Below are 16,137 nucleotides of genomic sequence, written 5' to 3' on the forward strand. Positions count from 1 at the left end.
GATAAACTGAAACAAATAAACTGTAGAAAGGAACTGTAGATGCTGCTATGTACTGAAGATAGACACAAAGTGCTGGAGTAACTCAGCGGATCAGGCAGCATCTCTGGAGAAAAAGTTATGGGTGACGTTTTGCTTTCTTCAGATGGCAGACTGGTCTGAAGAGTCCCGACACAAAACGTCACCCATCCTTTTTCTCCAGACGTGCTGCCTGACTCGCTGAGTTACTTCAGCAGTTTGCATCTATCTTCAGATAGTCGACTCTGCACCAGTGCCAGGGGTAGTGGCCCCATTCCATTCTGGGGCAAACCACAGTGGGCGCGCCACATTTAACCAGCAGTGTGTTGGGCACCTGTTCCTGCATCGTGCCTACTTCACTGCATTTTCAGTGTATAGATACACGATAAGAGAATAACATTCAGTGCATGGTAAAGCCAGTAATGTCCAATCAAAGACAGTGGCTACTTCACCACCCATGCGTGGAGTTGGGGAACGGTATGTGGGTGGGGACGGCAAGTGCACAGTCATGAGGCGAGGGGCAGAGATAGATTAAATAGCAGGAAAAGGTGTGTAAAACCAGAAGGTGTGGGCTTAAAGCAAGGAGAACGGGGTTGAGAGGAGACCCAAGTGGGAAGCTGTTCCACCCAGGTGGGAATCTGGAACAAACTTGGTTGGGTTGATGAAGCAGAGAATCTCACAATGATTTTAGCACTTGAATCAACAAGGTCAACTAGAGCCCAAATTCTGGAAAATGGGATTTTTATACTTGATGATAGGCCTGGACAATAAATTTGGCTATTAATGCATTTATAGTTTCATATAGTTTAGACGTACAGCGCACTAGAGACTTTTTTTTAACATTCAACTAAGCTAATTAACCTACAAACCTGGACAATTAATTTGGTTAATAATTTATAGTAATATTGATTATTCTATATTTATATGTGTCATTGCGTTTATAGGGCCTATCAAGCTGCAGCAAGTAAGGATCTCATTGTTCCATCAGCCGGTATATATGACAATGAACCACTCTCGATTCCACACGGTGGGCTGAAAGGTCTGCTTTGTGCTCCATGACTCATCTCCTCCAGCCTTTTATTTCAACTCCATTTCCTCCCTCAGTTCCCCAATCTTTGAACAGCCTGGCCCAACAACAACAAAAAAACTCATCAATCTTGGCTTTGATGCTTTTGATGAAATTCCAGCCTCGATATTGGAGAGTTCCTGATCTCCTTTATCTGAAGGTGTGTGTGTGTGCTGAAAACATCCCCTCAAACAAACCAGCTCGCTTTTGAAAATGATGGCTTCCTCTTCCCCACAAGCTCATCAGAAGAAATACTTTCTCTGTCCACCTCATCGTCTTCTTTGATCATCTTAAATACCCCATTTAGACTCTCCTTAATCTTCACTATTGAATAGAATATAAATCCAGTCCAGACAACACAAGACCAGAGGCCTTTAATCAATTTTACTTACAGAGTACGTACGGTATCAGACACGTGTCAGCAGAACAAAGAACTCTCATGCTGGCTCAAAATCTTCTTTCAATTAATTGCAAAGGTTTTTAACTTCTTAGAGAAAATCCCACTCAACTGTACTTCAAAAGGGATGAATGGGCATTGCAACCCCCCCCCCCCCCCCCCCCAAAATCATTTTCATTTCAGCCTCTTTCACAAAATGAAATAGGTTCACAGCTTCTCCTCTGATGAAAAGACTTCCTTCTCATCAGAAGTGCATTACATTCTGTGCTTTGCTAACTCAGGGTTTGGCAAATCATAGCCTGGGGCTAACAAAATAGGGCAGGGCTCCACAGAGGCAAAACTGTGAGAATCTGACATGCACTGGAGTGGCCAAAACAGTACAGTAATCTCAGGAGGGAGAGAAAGCAATTGTGTAGAGCTCTGCATAAGTGATAGGAGTATAATTAGGCCATTCGGCCCATCAAGTCTACTCCGCCATTCAATCATGGCTGATCTATCTCTCCCTCCAAACCCCATTCTCCTGCCATCTCCCCATAACCTCTGACACCTGTACTAATCATGAATCTATCTCCGCCTTAAATATATCCACTGACAGCCTCCGGAGCCTTCTGTGGCGAAGAATTCCACAGATTCACCACCCTCAGACTAAAGAAATTCCTCCTCGTCTCCTTCCTAAAAGAACGTCTTTTAATTCTGAAGCTATGACTATGATTGTCACTAGTCTAGTTTAGATATACAGTGTGGAAACAGGCCCTTCGGCCCACACCCACCAACAATAACCCCATATACTAGTTCCTACACTCTAGGGACAATTTAGCTACAAATTAACCTACAAACCCGCACGTCTTTAGAATGCGGGAGAAAACCGAAGCACCTGGAGAAAATTCACGCGGTCACAGGGAGAACGTACAAACTCCGAGTCAGGATCAAACCTGGGTCTCTGGCGCTGCAAGGCAGCAACTCTACCGCTGCCCACCGAGTCCGGGCAAGTCTGCACAGACTCGATGGGCTGAAGGGCCTGATCCATGCTGTGTCTCTAAACTAAACTAAACTACTGAATCACCTCCATTCTGGCTTATATGTTATATTAGTTTAGTTTACAGATACAGCGCGGAAACAGGCCCTTCGGCCCACCAAGTCTGTGCCGACCAGCGATCCCCGCACACTAGCACAATTCTACACACTAGGAACAATTTGCAATATTTTTTTAAGCAAAACCTACAAACCTGCATGCTTATGGACTGTGGGAGGAAGCTAGAGCACCTGGAGAAAACCCACGCAGGTCACCGGGAGAACGTACAAACTCCAGACAGACAGCGCCCGTAGTCAGGATTGAACCTGGGTCTCTGTAAGGCAGGAACACTACCGCTGCGCCACCAATTGATTATATGTTCAGTACCTGTCATCTGCACCAATGTAAACATTTCTGTGTACAAAGTATATAAGATCAGGCACGAGCTGCAAGGTGTTCCTCCTGCTTTTAATCGATCATTCTTTTAATGTGTTTTGTAGAACAAGTTGTGTCAAAGTCGAACAAGTTGGGTCAAAGCTGAACTCATCCCCAGCGCTTAGCCAATTAAGAATGGGTGGGATTTGTAAGGTTGGTGCACTTCTGCCTTGAGCAATGAGGCTTTGTCAGCCAGACTCAGCATGATTGTGGCTCTTTAGAGTGTTAGCGCTTTAAACATGGCGCTCATCACAGCACTTTGTCTGCCAGATGTCTTTGAATGATTAAAAGGTGTGGAAGAGACTGTGCAGAATAAATTAGCACCTTCCCACAACCCCCCATGGTTTAAATATTGCATTAGCATAAGCAGCAAGAGAGGTCCCTTTGGCAAACCTTTCTCCAGGCCATGAGTAGACCATAGACATACCGTATACCATCGCCATCAGGTCCGCAACTGATGTCAAATATGATTGTGTCTATGCAGAGTAGGATATCGTTTTACTGAATTGTAATTGTATGTAAAAAAAGGAATGTCACTGTACCTAGGTGCACGTGACAATAAAGTACCTACGAACTATTGTAGAAACAAGGAATTGGAGATACACAAAAATGCTGGAGGAACTCAGCGGGTGCAACAGCATCTATGGAGCGAAGGAAATAGGCAACGTTTCGGGCCGAAACCCTTCTAGGATTTCATCCTCGACCCAAGGAACTGCTCAAGTAGCAGGCACAAAAATATTAACTTGCAATACTACAGTTCATCTGAACACTTAAGATCATTACAAGAGATTCAGCTTCAGCTTCCATCAACACAATATAATTTGAAGGGGAAATTAAACATTTCTCGAGTCTGAAGACATCACCTGTCTATTTTCTCCAGAGATGCTACTGAGTTAGTTACTACAGCATTTTCAATCATCCAATTCAATGATACGTTATTGTCACACGTACCTAGGCACAGTGAAATCCTTTGCTTGGCATACAACCCGATAAAATCACACAGCAGACCTCACCTGGACAGCACGCAAAGAGTCGCCACGTCCCTGGCGCCAACAAACCTACAAAAGTCCGCCGATCAGTCCTATCTTCTGACTGCTGCCGCACATAGCCACAGGCATCTCCCCCCCCCCCCACCCCCCAAGCTCCATCTCCAGTCTCGCCCCCACTCCCCTGTCAGCCCCTCACACCCCCCCCCCCCCCCCCACCATCGTTCTCGGCAGCCCCCCATGCAGGGTCCCCCCTTTGTTCTCTGCGGCCCGTGTCCGTCTGAACTTCTCATTAGCCGGAGGTACACAAAAATGCTGGAGAAACTCAGCGGGTGCAGCAGCATCTATGGAGCGAAGGAAATAGGCAACATTTTGGGACAAAACCCTTCTTCAGACTTCTCATTAGCCGGACTGCACTGATCCTTGCATTGAAACCACTCAGAAGGCTGGTTACATTTCTCACCCTCACAGGGAAGGGAGCTCAACAATAAATCTGCGTCCAGAGAAGACAATTACAATCCGTCAAAGGATGACAAAATATTACATTTGGTATAAAATACAAACGTATTAAAAAGTGCGCTGGTGTCTGGTTATTAATGTCGTTCCCCATTGGGGGCAGCGGCCTAGATTTTTTTTTGATTTATAATACCCGTGACTTCCCATTTTCAACGTGTGCTTTGGTTCCTGCGAGTGCACATCACAGCCTGACAACATGCTCCAGGACACGAGAGGCTCTCTGTCAGAACTTGATCCATTTTAACCTAATAAATCAGCAAAGCCCAGCGAAGCTGTCCTCAATTCGCCAGCATAACAAGTCAATGGGAGCAAGGTGGCGCAGCTGTAGACTTGTTGCCTGATAGCGCTGGAGACCCGGGTTCGATCCTGACCACGGGTGCTGTCTGTACGGAGTTTGTGCGTTCACCCCGTGACCACGTGGGTTGTCTTCGGGTGCTCCAGTTTCCTCCTACACTCCAAAGACGTGTGGGTTTGTAGGTTAATTGGGTTAGTGTCATTGTAAATTGTCCCTAGTGTGTGTAGGATAGTGTAATGCCCCTGTCCCACTTAGGAAACCTGAACGGAAACCTCTGGAGACTTTGCGCCCCATCCAAGGTTTCCGTGCGGTTCCCGGAGGTTTTTGCCAGTCACCCTACCTGCTTCCACTACCTGCAACCTCCGGCAACCACCTGCAACCTCCGGGAACCGCACGGAAACCTTGGGTGGGGCGCAAAGTCTCCAGAGGTTTCCCTTCAGGTTTCCTAAGTGGGACAGGGGCTTAAGTGTGTGGGGATCGCTGGGACTCGGTGGGCCAAAGGGCTTGTTTCCACTCTGTATCTCTAAACTAAACAGTGAGCATCAGGATGCACTGCGATCGAGATATTTACTTCCCTGTTCTATGTGAATTCCAGCCTGAGTTTTGTTCCTTTGCTTTTTCAGAACATCATAAAATAAATCGACCAGATTTCTCCTCTTCCTCCACATGGAGTTCTATGACTGTGACAGTGCAATGAAAACAAATTCCTGTTGAACAAAATGCAACGGTCAGGATCAATCTGGCGGCACAGAGACCCAGGTTCGATCCTGACCATGGGTGCTGTCTGTGTGAAGTTTGCACGGTTTCACGGCAACCATAGGTATCCCCTGGCTGTGAGACCGGGGTGTTTTACACAGCCAGTTCACACAGAGCTGCTGTCTCACAGCGCCAGCTACCCAGGTTCAATCGTGACCTTGGTTGCTTACCGTGTGGAGTTTGCACGTTCTCCCCGTGACCCTGTGGGTTTCCTTCAGGTGCTCCAGTTTCCTCCCACATCCCAACGACGTGCAGGTTTGTAGGTTAATGGGCCCTCTGTAAATTCACCCCTAGTGTGCAGGGAGTGGATGCGAAAATGAGATGACGTAACTAGTGTGAAGAGGAGATTTATGGTCAACTTGGTGGGCCTGTTTCCATGCTGTATCTTTCCTAACTAAATCGTGGTGATGGTGGAGAGGGGTGGGTAGGGAGAGGGATTTGAGACATGGAGAACATGCCAGAAGTAAATTGTGAAGGATTAAGACCAATTCCTATTGAACATGAGCAAAGTTTAAATGAACTCATGAGGGGAATAGATCAGGTAGACAAACAGAGTCTCTTGCCCAGAGTAGGGGCATCAAGAACCAAAGGACATAGGCTTAAAGTGACAGATCGAATAGAAGGGGGTAAAAGATCTAATAGGAACATGAGGGGTAACTTTTTCACACCAAGGAGCGAGCTGCCGGAGGAGGTAGTTGAGGCAGGTAGTATTGGATACAAGCCCAATGCAGGCAGGTGAGAGTAGTGTAGATGGGACATATTGGTTGGTGTGGGCAAGTTGGACCGAAGGGCTTGTTTCTACAATGTATAACTCTAACAGGATACATGACCATCCCTGATCAATTGTTTTTTGTAACTTATTGAATATGTGGAATAGCTCAATATTTCTTCTGAATAAATTGGGCAATATTGCCGCAGTTTAGCTGCACCTTCCAAAATTATATTGTCAATAGAACACATATATTGAGACAATCCAGTGTCACCCCACAGCTTTGGTGTAACTACATCACAGGTTCCAATTCCATGCTGTTTCGATGTGACTGGGTTTTTGGGATTGTGTCAATTTTTATTTTTTTTTAAATGACGATTGCCAGTTTTTGTTAGTTTTCTAAATTATTTCAGTAGCTCAGCGTGAGAAACTTGTCACGTAAATGAGTTTCAATGGATGGCTTTCCCCACCGTTGGGCCTGTGACACATTAGCCCCATCTGTTTGGAACTGAAATCTGTTATTATGCCTTTGCAAGTGGTGCTCAACGTCGCTTTTGTGGAAAATCCCATATTGGCCTGTTCCCGAATCAAAGAGTCATAGGTCGTTCAGCCCATCAGAATAGAATAGAATAGTTTCTTTATTGTCATTGTAACATGAACCATGTACAACAAAATTTAAAAATGTCAGCCAGTCAGTGCACCATTCAAACATTTCTAAAAGCTAACGATACATACAAACCTGTTCCATCTCTTTGCAGCCCATCATGTCTATTCCATCAATTAGCTCTGCTTATTTGCACTTCCCCACTACTCTGCAAATACTTCCTTTGCAACTAGTCTAGTTTAGTTGAGAGTTTAATTTAGAGATACAGTGAGGAAACAAGCCCCTTCGGCCCACTGAGTCCACGCCGACCAGCGATCCCCGCACGTTAACACTGTCCCACACACACACACACACACACACTAGGGACAATTTTAGGGACAATTTTACCAAGCCAATGAACCTACAAACCTGGTAGACACAAAAAGCTGGAGTAACTCAGCGGGACAGGCAGCATTTCTGGAGAGAAGGAATGTGTGACGTTTCAGGTCAAGACCCTTCTTCAGACTACAAACCTACAAACCCGTATGTCTTTGGAATGTGGGAGAACACAGGAGCTCCGAGAGAAAACCCCGGGGAGAACGTACAAACCCTGTACAGACAGCACCCGTAGTCAGGATCGAACCCAGGTCTCTACCGCTGCGCCACCGTGCTGCCCAACACTGTATGTTCAAGAAATGTGTTCCAAATCATAACAGCTTGCTGCTTATAAAGAGCTCTCCCCATTTAGCAACACCCACCCTTCCATCCTGTTCCTTCATCAATTATCTTCAATCCGTCTCATCTGTTCACTGACACTCCTCCTCCATTGGAAATTCTCCATACTGAGGCTAAAAAAAAAAATTTGGAACGGCCCTATTGATTCTCCTTGTAGGAGTAATGTCGATAGCAAACCTAAAATCAAAGATTGGAGTCTGTGTTTGACCTTAATTCGAATGGACTGTTCATGGGAATCTTAAGAACTTGACCTTCAGTTACCCAAAATAAAAGGCACAAAAGCGGAAATAGATTGACCTCCCCGACCTTAAAACATAATGAGCAATGTATGACTGTTGCAGACTGTTGCGGGTCCCCATCTGTTTCTGACATTAAATGAACCATATTACCAATTATTTCCCCATCAACATGGATTGCCTGTTCACCAGCTGGTTGCTGGCAGTGACCCTTCTGCTTCAGCCTGTGTTCCGCACACTTTCCTTCACGTGAGAATTAGGATCAGAGAATTAAAAGACACTTTTAATTTGTTTAGGGCACAAAAGCTGGGCTACACTCCAAGCACCAAATTGTCCACTCCCTCCTGGGACTCACTTGCAAGTGGATGAGTTTAGTTTAGGAATAGGTGACGTTTCGGGTCGAGACCCTTCTACAGATTCGACCCGAAACGCCACCCATTCCTTTTCTCCAGAACTGTTGTCAGACCTGCTGAGTTACTCCAGCTTTTTGTGTTTATTTTCGGTTTAATCTGGCATCTGCAGTTCCTTCCTACACAGTTTAGGAAATGTGTAGAATTTATATTATATAGAACATAGAACAGAGAAACGTAGAAAATAGGTGCAGGAGTAGGCCATTCGGCCCTTTGAGTCAGCACCGCCATTCAATATGATCATGGCTGATCATCCAAAATCAGTACCCCGTTCTTGCTTTTTCCCCATATCCCTTGATTCCATTAGCCCCAAAGATTCAATCTAACCAGTTTAGTCTGGTTTAGAGATACAGCAGGGAAACAGGCTCTTTGGCCCACCGATTCTGTGTTGATCAGCGATCCCCGCACACTAACACTATCCAACACACACTGGGGACAATTTGCAATTTTACCAAAGCCAATTAGCCTACAAGCTGTACGCCTTGGAAGCATGGGGCGATACCGGAGCACTCGGAGAAAACCCACGCAGGTCACGGGGAAACACTAACAAACTCCGCATGGACAGCACCCGTCGTCAGGATCAAACCCAGGTCTCTGGCGCTGTAAGGCAGCAACTCTACCACTGCGCCACCCATTAATGATCATTAATGCAATTTACTAAGTGCTGGAGATTTAAAAGGGACGTTCCAAATTTGTTAGGCTGAATATGGAGAGTTTCCAGTGAAGGGGGGACAATAACCGGACGGGACACAGTGTAAGTTAATTATTGGAGGAACTGAGTGGGTGATGATAAATGAGAATCATTTCTATGCAGTGAGCAGTTATGATCTGGAATAGACTGCGTGAAAGTGTGCAAGTACCGCTATGGTTGGTTGGTAAAAGCTTCCATATTTTGTGCACACAATGGAAAATCTACCACCGACAGGTCACAGCATCGTATTATACCACAACGTATATACGTTCATGTTCTCGGAGCAGAATTAGGCCATTCAGCCCATCACGTCCACTCGGCCATTCAATCATGGCTGATCTATCTTTCCCTCTCAACCTCATTCTCCTGCCTTCTCCCCATAACCACCGACACTAATCAGGAATCTGTCAATCCGCGCCTTTAAAATACCCAAATGTTTGGCTCCACAGTCATCTGTGGCAATGAATTCCCCAGGTTCACCACCCTCTGACTGAAGATGTCCTTCCCCATCTCCTTTCTAAAGGTACGTTCTTTAATTCTGTGGCTACGGCCTCTGGTCCTAAACTCTCCCACTTGTGGAAACAATTCTCTCCACATCCATTCTATTTATTTCACTATTCGGTCATCCTTCTAAATTCACGAAGGTAGGATATCTTCATCAGGAACCCCTTCCGAATTTATGCAATTAAAAGGAATTGAGATTAGGCTCAACATCCTTGATATTTCTATTTTAATTTCTACTTATCAGGCATAAATGATTTCATCAGGGAAAATTGGCTTGTTTAGAGTTACTGGAGCCCTGCAGTGAGTGGGAGATTAATTCATTAGAAGAGAAAGACTTATTAACCAAGAAGTGCTTCGTCAGTCTTGTCATTGAAACACAGTGCCTTAACTCATCTTGTCTGGTTACCCTTCCAGCCATTATGGAAACAATACCATGAAGACTGATTAGAATTTTTTACCTAAAAACAGGAGGTGGTCATTATTCAGCAATTCTTTACACATCCTTCAACCGCTTTTCCCCAGAAACACTCTCCACTGTCTCGGACACATTTACGCTGCCCGCTTCAACGGTTTTTCAACTTCAGCTCCTCTTGGCTTACAATCATTAAAGTGTCAGATTTTTGTATCTCCCCATCAGCGGGGAATGCGGTCATGTCTCCAGCACAGACTAAACGTGTCTCCATCAACTCCTCATCCCCACATGCTTTGTTTCTTAAGGGCCTGTCCCACTTGCATGCGACTGCGTGCATTTGGGGCGAGCAACCGGAAGTGGAGGTCGCGCATGATGTCATTTACGCATATAAACGTGTTGTTATAAACCACAGATATGCACTTCTAAGCACCAAGCCTTCACTTCATTCACACAAAAGCAAAGGCATTTTGGACTGGAAACTGTATTGGTGATTTGGTTTAGGCCAAAATGAGCTGTTATTGTGGACTGTGGGATGGCTTTGAAAAGTGGTGGACTGAGGTTAAAAATTCTAATCAACACGAGAGATATCGAGAAATTCACAGATTCGGGTCATGACACTTAATTAACAATAAAGAGAGAGGATGGATTTGGCTGCCTGAAGCAGACAGCCAAGAGTACTGTGGCCATATTCAGGCTCGAGCTTTGCCTGTGTGATTAGAATGAGAATAATGGATTGGCTTCAAAAGTGCGGACTGACTTTGGGCGTCGCACGGCGTCGTGCGGTGACGTCATCACGCAACGCCACGCTAGGCGTACGCCGTCGGGACGCTGCGTATGATGTCAAGACTGAACAATATGTTCCCAGTGCACAATAATGGCAGAAAACAATTTGCAGGATGAATCACCAAGGATATCAGTTTAAGGAATTAATTTACCTTTCCAACTGGTTTTGTTCCTTCCCAGTTCCTCTTCTCCAAGGAAGGAGGTACCTGATAGATGTCCTGGGTTGGATTCATGGAAGGGGGCACTTGGTAGATGTCCTGGGCTGGATTCATAGATGGAGGTATTTGGTAGATGTCCTGTGCAGGGCCCATGGATGGGGGCACCTGATAGATATCCTGAGGTGGACTCATTGATGGGACCTGGTAGATGTCCTGCGGTTGATTCATAGACGGAGGCACCTGGTAAATCTCCTGGCTTGAGTTGATGGACTGGGTCAACTGGCCTTGAGATGTGGACTTCTGATACATGGTCTGTTGCTGCTGCTTCGCTGGGGTGACTGGGTACTTGTTCGACTGGTTCTGCAGGTTGGGGGGGACCTGATACACGCTCTGCTGCGCTTTGTTGGACGAGGGCATCATGTAGACATCGTCACCCAGGGGTGCGTAGGCTGGGTGCATGGCTGTGTACTGCGAGGACTGAGATGGCATTTGGTAAACATTCTGCTGCTGGTAAGGCTGTGGTGACTGGGGGTGCTGCAGTGCTTGGCTGGAGTTCGGCTGTTTCTTGTCGTACATTCCCACCAAGATCTTGAGCCGGTTTCCGGGCACGATACCTTGCCGTCCGTGTAGAGAGCAGAGCCACCAGCCGTCCAAGCCCCCGGTGTTCCGTTCCAAAACCGTCATGATGTCCCCTTTGCGAAACGTCAGCTCGTCTGGTGATTCAGCCACATTATCGTACAAGGCTTTAGCAAGTACATTCTGCAAGAGAAAGAGGACACTGCTTAGGAATGAACAAATGAACAAAAACTTCATTGTCACATGAATGGGGATGGACACACGGTGCTGGAGTAACTCAGTGGGACAGGCAGCACCTCCGGAGAGAAGGAATGGGTGATGTTTCGGGTCGAGACCCTTCTTCATACTGAGTTAGGGGTTCATGATAATGGGGAACTTATACCACACAAACATTCACTGCAAAAAACATTTATCACGACCAGATTTAAGAATAAGGCCATTTAGGACTGAGATGAGGAAAAACCTTTTCTCCCAGACAGTTGTGAATCCATGGAATTCTCTGCCACAGAAGGCAGTGGAGGCCAATTCACTGGATGGTTTCAAGTTAGATTTAGATTTAGCTCTTAGGGCTATGAGGGAATCAAGGGATTTGGGGAAAAAGCAGGAATGGGGTACTGATTTTGGACGATCAGCCATGATCATATTGAATGGCGGTGCTGGTTCGAAGGGCCGAATGGCCTACTCCTGCACCTTTTTTCTCTGTTTCAAATCAAATAGTTGTATGAAAAAAATCAAAAAAATACTTGGTTTTAAAGTATTTCTCATGTTAACTTACAACTTGCCACAGTTCGGTCACAGAGTGCTGGAGTAGCTCAGCGGGTCAGGCAGCATCTCTGGAGCACATGGATAGGTGACATTTCACAGAGTGCTGAAGTAACTCAGTGGATCAGGCAGCATCTCTGGACAACATGGGTAAGTGACGTTTCGGGTCAAGACCCTTCTTCAGACTAGGGGTCAGTCTAGTGGCATCATGCACAGCACGGACTCGGTGGGCCAAAGGGCCTGTTCCTGTGTTATACTGTTCTATGTAAGCAAACAAGAGGGCCTGTCTGAGCAGTTGCAACTCTGTGGAGTATAGTTCCGCCTGCCGCTACTTGCCATTTAAGTTAACTATCCCCCTTTATCTGCATGTTTTGCCCATTTACTGTTGGTTGGCTTCAGGCTTTAGGTGAGCAGAATCAGGAACCCAAAATCCCCAACCTGTTCATAACCCGCTGCATCTTGCCAGGGCCAATTATGAGCTCAGCTATCTACTTCCACTGTGCAGGAAGGAGCTGCAGATGCTGGTTTATACCAAAGATAGGCACAAAAAGCTGGAGTAACACAGCAGTTCAGGTCACCTATTCCTTTCTTCCAGGGGTGCTGCCTGACCCGCTGAGTTACTCTTTTTTGTGTCCATCCACTTCCACTGCTGGGATTACCCCTCATGCAGCTAGCATCGGCTCAATGGGCCCAATGGCTGCTTTCTGTGTCGCAACAAGTATGGATACGGAGCTCATCTGATCGGCAGATTCTTAATTAGTACGGGTGTCAGTGGTTATGGGGCGAAGGCAGGGAAAGATAGATCAGCCATGATTGAATGGCGGAGTAGACTTGATGGGACCCATCAATTTTTCAAGACCCTTTACCGAATTCCTACAAGGATAGTATGGTGCAACACAAATTTGGATTTAAATCCGATTCTGGGTTGGGTGAGGTGGGCGAGGGGGGGGACGAGGGGCAGGTATATCTCCACTTTCTTTTTTTCTTTTTCTTTTTTTTTCTCTCTCTTATATCTTCATTCACATTTTGGCCACACTACTTTGGTAGTCGAGGGGGCTTATCTTCTCACTTCTCACTTTTTTCCCCTCTTGTTCTTTCTCTCATTTTCAGGTTAAAAGGTTAAAATTGCTGTACAATAATTGTATAATTTTACATGCCGAATGTTTTATTCGTGTACAATGGCTTCTAATAAAAATATTTAAAAAATTAAAAAATATATATATATTTTTTTTAAAAGACTTGATGGGCCGAATGACCTAATTCTGCTCCTGCAACTTACGTACACCCAAAGTACGAAAGTGCAAGGAAAAGATCATAATCATACTTTATTAGCCAAGCATGTTTTGCAACACTCGACGGATTTGATTAGCCATACAGGCATACCGTTAAAAAGCAACAAAACACACAAATTACGTTTTAACATGAACATCCACCACAGTGACCTCCACATTCCTCACTGATTTGTCCAATATTGTGTCTCAAATGGCATCTTTAACAAACACAGAGAGCTACACATCGTGTAAAATTGTGCTCTTAGAGAGCGGGACATTAAGGAACAACGAGCATAAGTGGAAAGCGGTGAGATACATAAAAACATCAGGTAAAACGGAATTAATTGTTTGAAATAACTCTCAAGTAGAACATAGAGATAAAGATCTTTATGGCGAAGTTAAGGCATTACAGAAATAAGTTAACAGGTCAATGTTCGCTCCTCAATGCTTATTCGTATGTACATAAGGAAGTGGCACATAAATCTACAGGAAGTGCACCAGTCTGGAGATAGGATAATCGGGATGATCCGTCTTGGCCAACGACAATTATTCTGTGGGTGGTTTGCTTCAGGAGCACCAGTGGCAAACACATCCATGTATCTAACTGGAAGGAGCTGCTGATGCAGGTTTATAGCAAAGACGCAAAGTGCTGGAGTAATTCAGTGGGTCAGACGGCATCTCTGGAGGGAAAGGATAGCTGACGTTTTGGGTCTGGACCCTTCTTCAGACTCAATGGGAATTGGTTTAGCTTGGCATCATGGATGGCCCTGCAGTTATGGGCTGAAGGGCCTATTCCTGAACTGTACTGTTCCACATTCTATTAGATTCCACATGCTGTGGATAACATATTCCTCAGTGTCTATTATTGTACGTATAAACTCCTAGGCTCCTGTGTCTGAAGAAGGGTCCCAACCCGAAACATCACCCATCTTTTTTTCTCGAGATGTTTCCTGGCCCCCAGAGTTACTCCAGCACTTTGCGTCTCAGCCTTCCTGATTGGTCCGGTAACATGGTCTGGAACCTCCTTGAATCCTAACGAGACCATTGCATTTGGCTCGTGCTCTATCGGGATGTGTGCGCCTCCATCCTGAAAGAGTTCATTGTTTGCTTCTTTGTTAATTATTAATTCTTTATTTAAGTTTCTGGAAGTCTATAGTGCTTTGGAGATATGGGGGGAGTATAATTAGTGGGTCAGAGGTGTATTTAGTTTAGTTAGAGATAAAGACACAACGCGGAAACAGGCCCTTCGGCCCACCAAGTACCACCACAACCAGCGATCCCTGCACACTAATACTATCCTACACACACTAGGGGCAATTAAACCTTTACCAACACTATCGTACACTAGGGACAATTTTCATTTATACCAAGCCAATTAGCCTACAAACCTATACGTCTTTGGAGTGCGGGAGGAAACCAGAGATCCCGGAAAAAACCCATGTAGGTCACGGGGAGAACGTACAAACTCCGGACAGACAGCACCCGTAGTCGGGATCGAACCCGGGTCTCCGGCGCAGTAAGGCAGCAACTCTACCGCTGCGCCACCTTGTATTGTTGAATTATTATTATTACGTGACCTCTGTTGGTCCGACAAAATGGATAACCTGGCAGGGATTTGGAACCAAGGGTGCCGGAAAGTCGATGGTACACCTGGAGTTTGTGTCTGCCCTCTAAGAAAACATTTGCAAGGCAGGGAAAAACAAGGAACACCCATCTATCATCATGTTGCTTCCTGCAGCAAACATTCACCTGCAACCAGCGCTCATCAGCTGTCATTATCTGATGATACAACTCATGAAAAGCTGACCTGTACAGAAATGTGTGGCTGGCAACCAGGTTCACTCCCAAGTCTCTCACGATTTCTACCATCTATCAATATAACAGCGGTTTCTCGCAAAAACTAATCAATCTCAGTTGTGTCCCAGCACATTCCCTTTTATTGAGCATCCGTCATCTAACTCCGCGAAAGCCAACTGGCCAGAAATGTCCAGGACCAGCAGAAGAACAAATTAATGTCCATCCTTCAAAATTACTCCATTGGCCATAAGGGCCTTGTGATAAATAGGGAGCAGCATGTGCCCAAACACTTCCAATGCAAACCTGGAATCATGAAGAAATGTTAGAAGTATTCCTGGTGACAAGAACTTGAGCTTTCTAACATTAGTCAGACGCTCAAAGAACTCTTCTCCACCATCCTTTGCTTCAATGCTTGGTTTGCGAACAGGTCTGCCCAAAGACCAGCTTCCCCCCAACCCCCATCACTCCGCCTCCCCCTCCCCCTCCCCTCCCCCTCCAAACTATCTCTGACTAAAAAAGTACGAGTGATGTTTCAGGGCAATTCGGTCTTCCCAGCAAGCAGCTGTGAAGGCATTTGTAATGTTGACCACGGCTGCAAGGATACAGAAGCAAGGATGATATCCCGCTGCATTTGTTCAGGGCCATGGTGATTCCCTGCCTGGAGGTTTGTAACCACTTTTGGTGTTTGGGGAGAAGGTAGCAGAATGGGGTTAGGAGGGAGAGATAAATCAACCGTGATTGAATGACGGAGTAGACTTGATGGGCCGAATGGCCTAATTCTATTGCTGTTCCTTATGATCTCATGACCTCTTTATCCGAGGAAGCAGACATCTTCGCCTGAAGTGTTGTGAATATGTGAAACTCTACTCCACTGAAGGCAGTGGAGGCCATCTTAGTGAATACACTCAGTGAGGATGTAGATCTATTAGTTAGTGGCAAATTGCTGTGTAGGAAGGAACTGCAGATGCTGGTTTACACCAAAGATAGACACAAAATGCTGGAGTAACTCAGCAGGACTGGCAGCATTTCTGG

The 16,137-nt window shown here is 45.6% G+C and overlaps 1 protein-coding gene across 1 annotated transcript in view; it reads right to left on the reverse strand.

The window, feature by feature from the left end:
- Positions 1-16,137, reverse strand: part of bcar1 (BCAR1 scaffold protein, Cas family member) — a 204,296-nt gene that overhangs the window by 69,866 nt on the left and 118,293 nt on the right. Inside the window, 1 exon segment of the mRNA XM_055648465.1 lies at positions 10,694-11,458. Within this exon segment, the coding sequence (XP_055504440.1) occupies positions 10,694-11,458 (765 nt within the window).

This window comes from Leucoraja erinacea, chromosome 17, assembly GCF_028641065.1.
Source record: "Leucoraja erinacea ecotype New England chromosome 17, Leri_hhj_1, whole genome shotgun sequence".
In the NCBI taxonomy this organism is placed as follows: domain Eukaryota; kingdom Metazoa; phylum Chordata; class Chondrichthyes; order Rajiformes; family Rajidae; genus Leucoraja; species Leucoraja erinaceus.